General features: G+C 43.2%; 1 protein-coding gene across 1 annotated transcript in view; it reads right to left on the bottom strand.

The window, feature by feature from the left end:
- The window catches only part of LAPTM5 (lysosomal protein transmembrane 5), a 56024-nt gene extending 54252 nt beyond the window's left edge, over positions 1–1772 (bottom strand). Inside the window, exon 1 of the mRNA XM_019512141.1 lies at positions 1589–1772. Coding sequence (XP_019367686.1) covers positions 1589–1675 — 87 coding nt within the window. The 5' untranslated portion in view covers positions 1676–1772. The remainder of the gene's footprint in view (positions 1–1588) is intronic.
- Between the last annotated feature and the right edge of the window lie 6288 nt (positions 1773–8060).

Below are 8060 nucleotides of genomic sequence, written 5' to 3'. Positions count from 1 at the left end.
AAAAGAAAAGGAAGCGCATTTCTAGCCTCTGCAGTAGTGGAGAAAAGCTGAAAAGAATGAATAGAAGGTAGTCCCAAAGCTCAAAACCCAGAAGGCAAAATAAATAAATAAATAAGAATACAGAAAGTATTATGTTTTCAGATCTCCTGGTTTTTAAAGCAGCGTCATGATATATTGGGGCCTGACATAATTTTTAACACCCAGCATTGGTAATATGACTATAGATCCAACTGGAGAATAAGGTTGCTTACAGCCACATGCTGTATACGCTTCTGGCCTACAATAATGTGTACTACTCATATCTGTAACACACATGTAAAATTTCTCGTTATGTTTTTAGCTCTTTCTAATCAATTTACCTTACTCCAAAATATGACTCAAACAATTCAGGTTTGCAATGATATCCCCACAGTATAGCCCAGATCCTCAGCTGATGTGAACCAGTGAAGTGCTACTGAAGTCACCCACTGATCACCTAGCCTTGTATTGGGGGGTCACTCCGTCCTGTGAAACCTGTGTGTTGCTTTTAAGCCAGTTGTTTGCATTGGGAGGGATGACATAGCTGTTGTGCTGAGGAGCTTGATAAGCTGGGGGAGGGTGGTGGGTAGAGATCATTCTTGCGCACAGGAAGTGTAATCATTACTGATAACAAAGTAGAGAGAGCTCAGCACAGAGGGGAAGTGAGCTGCACCCTTTGAGTGAGTATCAACAATGCGATTCAAGCAGCAAACTAGAGTGGGAAGCCAGAACAGACACTGAAGTGCCACCACCCTACCTCCTCCCAGTCTGACCAGTAGATTAGATGCCACAGTGTCTCACTGCATCTAGAGCAACCCACAGGAGCCCCATTCTGCAGCTTCCCACAAAGTGTACAGTGTAGGTAATTTTAGACCATATATATACCTCCTTGATGCCGAGCTAGCCGTGTGCCAAGCCTCCCCTTTGGCATAACTCAGAAACACTCAAAAACTGCTTTAAATTGTGCCACCGACCAGGACCTACAGCAGCTGGGTCTAGCAGAGCATGGGAAATATCCTGAACTAATTTTGCTTCTTCCCTCTACACTACAATGAGCCTCCCATAGCAGCTAAACCAGCTAGTGGGCATCACTACAAAGCCATAATATTCAAAGCAAAACCATGTACAGTGCCTAGTAGAAATTTGAGACATCACAAGGGACTTTTCCCTATGTACTGTTTACAGGCATACATACGTCCTCTATAACTTTAGCATTTTCACAACAATGTTCAATGCACATTTCACAATCTCTAACCAGCTGACCCATAGTTATACTGAATGCATGCATGATTCACGCCACTGGCTGTACTAGCAAAGTCTCATACATTAGCTGCAGAGGAAAAACAGGAAGTAAAGTGAATTTCCAACAGCTCTGACAGAGTCAATAATTTTAAAAAAGGTTAAGAAAACCACCAGAACAGTAGGTTTCTTTTTTTCCTGCTCTTGTCTATCACCCTTAAATCATTGGCCTCCCCCTCTCTTGGGAACAGAGAAAAGTTAACAGTATGGGAACACTTTGATCTGCAACATTTTACGGCTCTCCTATCTCACTCAGTATTTTGTAACTTACCACATGGTAGATTCCTAGAGCAACTGTTGCAGTCTTGATGTTGAAACAGCAACATTTTGGGGTCTCCCTGGATATCTGAGGAGACATTTTTGATCTGTTGAGACCTTGTCGAGCTTCTGCTTGTGAATCCGAGACAACTGCACTGAACAAAGCAAGCAGTCCGCTGTACTCAACTTCCTTCCTGATCTTTAAATGTGTCAAGTCATGTCCAAAGTCACATGAGGGTGTTGAGTTCTTGCAAGTAATGTTTGTTCTAGCAAATCTTTAACTATTGCTCTGTCCTAGTTGGCAAGTGTTTTTACAAAAACTGCTTTTTGGAGACAGTCTCTTTAGTATGGACGGTATGATATGGTTGTGTTGTGACCTTATAAACATGAAGCCAAAGCCATACAAAAACAAAAGCAAGGGGCAATACTATGAAGCTAGCCCATGCCCCCTAAATTTACAGTTCAGCACAAAAATTAGCAACCTAAATCTCAAAGGTGCTGAGAACTGCTTAAAGTTTGCTGAAGCCATTGGAGCTGCAGTGTGCCAAGGACCTTTGAAAAATACTGTTCTGTAACAGTAATATAGACTTGGGAACCTGATTTGAATGCCCACATTTGCAAAGTATAGCCTCAAGTTTAGAAATTACAGGCAATTCCTTTTACAGCAGCCTTGAAGGTTAAAAAGAAAAAGGAGAAAAATGTAATTCATTTCACCCACACAATTTCACATGTAAAAGTAAATGAACTTTTTTGTATACAGATCAGATAAGCCTTCAGACACACAGAACAGAAGTTATTCCCAAGTCAGTCTACACACACTGTGTTACTGAGCAGTATTGTGTCTACACGTGCATTACTTCGCAGTAACTAATCAGGTGTAAATCTGATACCTGCATGATGCTCAAGTCAGCATAAGTTGCCATATTAACTGTGTAGTACAGGCATGGACATGTAGATGTACACCTGTATTGCACAGTAATTTCAGTTACTGTACAGTAAATGTGCATGTGTAGACACACCCACAATTAACCAATTTGCACTGCAAGCACATTACAGTTTACTGTATAATTTTTCTTGGAAATTTGATCCTCTGAGATGCATTGTGTCTGGGAACAGTTGTTTTTTACTTGACCTAACATATATGTAGCACAATGCTTGCAGATATTTTAGTAGTGAGCATTTTATATGTGCTACATGAAATTGCTCTTAATAGGTATAATCCTCAATGCCATATAGTTTTTAGGGCAAGTTCAGGGCTTTCTTACTATCCTGAGGGGCAGGGTAAGAAGGGGCAGTGTTCCATCAAGTTGTCTTAGATCAGCTGGGTTAAAGCAAACTGGCAGTAAATCAGCCATAAATCCATCTCTCCATGTGGGAATCTTTGCATTGGTAAAAGACATTGCAGGGCAGATCACATGTGCTTGGGACTTTCCATGGCTAGGAGGAGCCATGGTCAAATATAGTTTCATAGTGTTGCCAAGTCTTAGGCTTGTATCATCTTTGCAATATTTGCCTAATTCATTAAAGCCCCATTTGTAGGAGCTGTAAGATTTCAACAGACTCTCAATTTCCTCTTCCCTTTTTTTATTTTTAAGTAAAAAAGTTTCTAAATTTCCAGGCCTCCTGACTATGGAGTAAAATGTAAAAACAAGAGTTGTGTGAGACCAAGAGCCATTAAAAAAACAAAAGACAAAGTCAGTCTCATAACACTTTGGGCCAGACTCAGGATTTCTGCAAGTTCGTGCCTGGCAACACTGGTCCTGTGTCCCCACAGTTCCCTTCCACCTGCAAGGCCTCACACAAATTAGGGCAGGCAAGGTTCTTTGAGTAGATGTGATATCTTTTATTAAAGCAACTGAGTAATTGGAAAAAAGGTCTTAGCAAGCTTTTGGGCGCAGTCACCCTTCTTCAGGCACAGAGAGTCTCTGCTGTTCTGAGACTCTAAGAAATGAGAGAAGCTAAAAGTGTGGCCCAAAAGGGTGTCAGTGAGAATGTAAATAGGTAGAAATTAGAAAGACAAAAGGTAAAGCAGAGGGGAGGGGGAAGAGAGCAGGAGGAAAAAGGCTAAAGGGAGACATTACAGTGATAGAATACAGGGTGGAAAAGAGGCCACCTTGGGTGTCAGTAAAAAAACAATGGAGATCAGGAAAACAGGAATGAGAAAATCTCAAAGTGGGAAAGAATGTAGTGTAAATATAAATAGGTAGAAAGGAGAAACAAAAGGTAAAGCAGAAGATGGAGGGGGGAAAAAGGCCAAAGGGAAATACTACAGAGGTAAACACACAGGCTAAGAAAGAGGCTTTCAGTGAAGAAGGAAATAGTAGGAAATCAGAAAGACAAAGGGCAGAAAAGGAGGGGAGGGGAGGGGAGAAATGGTGGGGGAAAAGGAGAATGTAAGAGGTCAGGTCAGGCAGGTACCTGTTGAATTAGATGTCAGGCAGGTTGTAATGTGTCATAAAACCAACATCTATATATTGAGTCCATGCCTTCTGGTATCCAGTAGATTTATGAAGTGAAGTCCATAGGCTCGTCTACGGAAGGTGTTTTGTAAATTCCCTTTGAGGACTAGCACTGAGAGATTGGAGAGGGAGTGATTGTCCTGTGAGGAGTGTGCACCCACAGGAAATTGGTTTTTCTTGTCTTTGATAGATTTTCAGTGTGCATTCATTCTGATGCACAGTTGTTTGGTTTCTCCTACATATTTTCCATCAGAGCATTTGGTGCACTGGATGAGATATATAACATTTCTGGAGGTGCAGCTGTAAGATCCAGGAATGGTGGTGGCTCTGTTGTGGGGTGTAGTTATAATGGGGGTATAAATCTCACACAAATTAAAGCAGACTTCAGTTTCACACTTGGGAAAGGAACCATGAGCATCGTGGGCTAATACAGTCCTCAGCACCCTGTCTTTGTTCTGCTGGCCAGGGTGGAATGAGGAGGGGGCCTTGACTCACCCCTCTCCCTTTGAGCTCCTTCTGAGGCCTGGCAAAGGAAAACTTCTTTGCTCCTTCTTCATGCAAACACAAGCACCAGACCTGTGCCCAGCCTCCTGTGAAGAAACACAGGTTCTGGGAAAGTTGAGCACCCTTCTGTCAAACAAAGCTGAGAGCAATGAAACTTTTATTTAGTAGGGCACCCTTCACACAACTTGCTTCCCAAAATGCCTTACAGCCTTATATCATATCAGAGAGTATGTGCTGTAAATGATTAGCTACATTAGGATATAAAGGTCAAATGCACAGCAGAGACATTAAGAAGTATAACTGCTTACAGGGGTGATCTTGGCTTCTGGTGCCAAAGACCTTGGTTCAAAACCTGGGGCAAAGGTAGAGCAGGACATAAAAAGTATCCTACATTTCATTATAGAGGTCAGACTAGATGCCTGCAGTGGTCTCTTGCAGCTTTAAAACCTACAAATGCCTATTCACAGTGCCCCCAAACAACATATATCCACTAGCAAAGGAATTATGGGTAAGCCTAGGCTGTAACGTCAGCATGTCCCAGACACCTGTTCTGTTAACACATACCAACCCCAGAAATGTTGCAGTGATGCTAAACCCTGGCTGACCTCCTGCAAACACCTTGAGAGTTACATCTCCTGTAGGTTTCTGAACACCTGCCAAGGTTGTCTCTGGAGCAGCCTCACTGATTCATTTCCAGGCTTGGCATATATGAGAGAAAGCAAGTGGGTGGGGCATGTTCAGGATTACCCCTTCCAGGGTACACCAAGAATGTAGCTCAGTTCCTCTAACTTGCATATCACTTCAGGTTTAGGGTATGAGCTTAGGAGCTGGCTTTAATTCCATGCTGTACTCCATGATCTCTGTATGACCTTAGGTAATTCATCTGGCTCTCTGGCCCCCAGCACCCACTTTGTATTATACACATTGGATCACTTCCCAGGCATGTCATGACGGTGAATGCAGTAAAGCTCAGAAGAAGCCCAGCTGCTACAGGTGAAGAAGCTGCTTAGGTACCATAAGCACTGTAAATTAAGGGAAGATGGAATCTATAGCCGTGTGGAGACGAAACGAGAGGTGTGTGTGCATGACACTTTAAAGCGAGCTAAATGCTTTTGCACAGCTTTAATGGTGTTGGTGTTTGTGCGCCTTGGTGGTGTACTGTGCATTAATTCCAGCCACTGCAGGAAATTCAGTGGCATAATGCACCTTAAATGACTTGGGGCACAGCAAACTAAATCTCCTTTAAGGAGTTTTAGTTTGCTGCCCTTATAGGCACCGAGCGAAGCACCAAGCTCTGTGCAGCTCTGTGGCTCTGCCGGAAGCCCTGCAGGCAGCCTGGCAGCAGCCCAGGAAAGCAGCTCTGCCCAAGAAAAGCAGCAAGCCTGATCTTTTTTTTTCCTCACCCCAGAAACCTGTATCCAGGTGCCTGAGCTGCATGGGGGCCTAGTGCTTCCCTCCACGGCTGCAGTGAGCCCCCAGGACTGCCTGGGCTGGGTGCCTGCAGGTGGGTGCCACCTGGGGTGGCTGCCGCTGCCCCGGAGGGAAGCACCAGCCTCCCTCCCGCAGCCCAGCGACCGCTCCACCTGCCCTCCCCACCAGAGAGGCAGGTAAGTCAGCAGTCTTTGTGCATGACACAGGGGTTTAATCAGCCCTAATTTGAAGCGGTGTTTTTTTAAAACCCACGGCTTCAGTTTAGGGCTTCTGTTTCATCTACATACGCCCACTGTTAATTTGCACTCTCTGACACCCATGTATAAACTACATTTATGGATGTACTCATCTATTCCCTCCCACCCTTCCCCCAATCCTTCCCTGCCCAGAGGTGAGATGCATCCCCTTGCACTTTTGCATCCAGCATTTTGGCCCATTAGTTATATCCATTTATAATAGGAAGTTAAGGGGGTTGAAACTTCTGAAATTAATTTCCCAAGAAAACACAAAATACACTGTTCAGGCACTAGGTGTCTCTGTGCCGTATTGAAAGCTAGGTGAGAGAGTAGAGTCTCCTCAGATACAGAACCAGCTTGTTTGATTTGTAGTTTGCTTCTATTCTCCCTAGTAAATGCCTGTGGCTTAAGTGCTGTGGCTACATAGGAGCTATGTCAATTTGCAAGGGCTCTGTTAAGTTGCATGTTGGCAGGGGAAGAGTCTAAATAACATAGTCTGAGTAAGCTGAAAGTCTTGAAGCTTGAGCGCATGGAAAAAAGTGGAAGTTCCACTAATGCTCTAACGCTAACAAAGATTTTGGTCGCTGTAGGGCAAATGTATCTCTGAGCTCTGTGGTTCAGTTCACTGTGGTCCATTTAGGTCCATGGCACTCGATTTCAGTTGGAAGTTTTGTAACAAAGCCCAAATTAAACCACAAAACTTAGCCAGCAGAAACATCTGCCCTTGCAGACACAACACGCAGCTTTGCTTTGTTTCTTTCCCAGGTTTTTTATCAGTGTGCCTAAAACAGCGTTATAAAAGAAGGGAAGCAACGTGAGCCCAGATTTACAAATGGGGCAATGGGAATAGAGAGGTGAAGAGATGTGCTCAGGGTTATGCAATGGCAAAGGAACTCGATCTACACACACCAACTCTAAGCCAGCCAGTGCCTTGTCCATGAGACTGCCCTTCACTTGAAATCTCAACACGAAGTCCATGGAGCTTGAAATGTATCATTTAGACAACACTTGGTTAAAAGTAATCTTCCTAGAAACTGGATCCCAGAAACTGTGACTGGCTTCAGATTCCAAGAGTAAGCTTTTGGATAGCACTCGGCTGAAGATGTGTTTTGAATCACTCCTCCTTGCCATGCATGTTTTGATATTTTATTTCCTCTTCAGGAAATAAGTCCTACATAGCAAAGGAACCCTATCACCATTGCAGTTAAAGAGAAGTCAGGATGTTACTGAAATATATTACCGGTGACCTATTAGATTACTGAAAGCTGAAAGAACTTGAAGAATATCGTTCAATTTTTGCTAAGTTGTTGCTTTGATTTGTTAATTTCTCTGATGTCGGGCAAGGGAAAAGAGGCTGTTCCATTTCACAGTTGTTTATAGGCATTTCTCACCAGATTCTTTGGCAGGTTCATACACAGTATTGCAATGCTGCCACGTTTGAGTTGCAAACACCAAAGAAGAATCCTTTTTTTCTTGAACAGTAAACTGTTGACACTAAGTTTGGTTTTTTTAAAGGAATGGAACCATTATGAATATTCTTGTCTAGGATTTTTTGAGGCCACCCAAGGGATTTACCTTCCATTGCTTTTCATGGGATCATTGCCTTTTCAAAATGGGCATATCTCTGGGACACAAATGCATGACTTGAAAGCCAAATGCCACTAACAGTTGTGTATCAACTTAGAGAACTTCAGTGCATCGTGTCTCTTAATTTTTGCCTTAATTTCCTTAAATATAAGGTGCTGACTTGAGCAGCAGAGTGGTCAAGCCACAGAACAGAGACTTTGCAGACTGCATTCTCGTCCAGATTCTGCTGTCTGGCCTAAGATAAGCTGATTTTTCTTTTTCTCCCTCT

Source organism: Gavialis gangeticus, unplaced genomic scaffold, assembly GCF_001723915.1.
Source record: "Gavialis gangeticus isolate Ggan-Ray unplaced genomic scaffold, GavGan_comp1, whole genome shotgun sequence".
Taxonomy (NCBI): Eukaryota; Metazoa; Chordata; order Crocodylia; family Gavialidae; genus Gavialis; species Gavialis gangeticus.
Note: the sequence above shows the minus strand (reverse complement) of the source record. Positions and strands in the feature narration are given on the sequence as shown.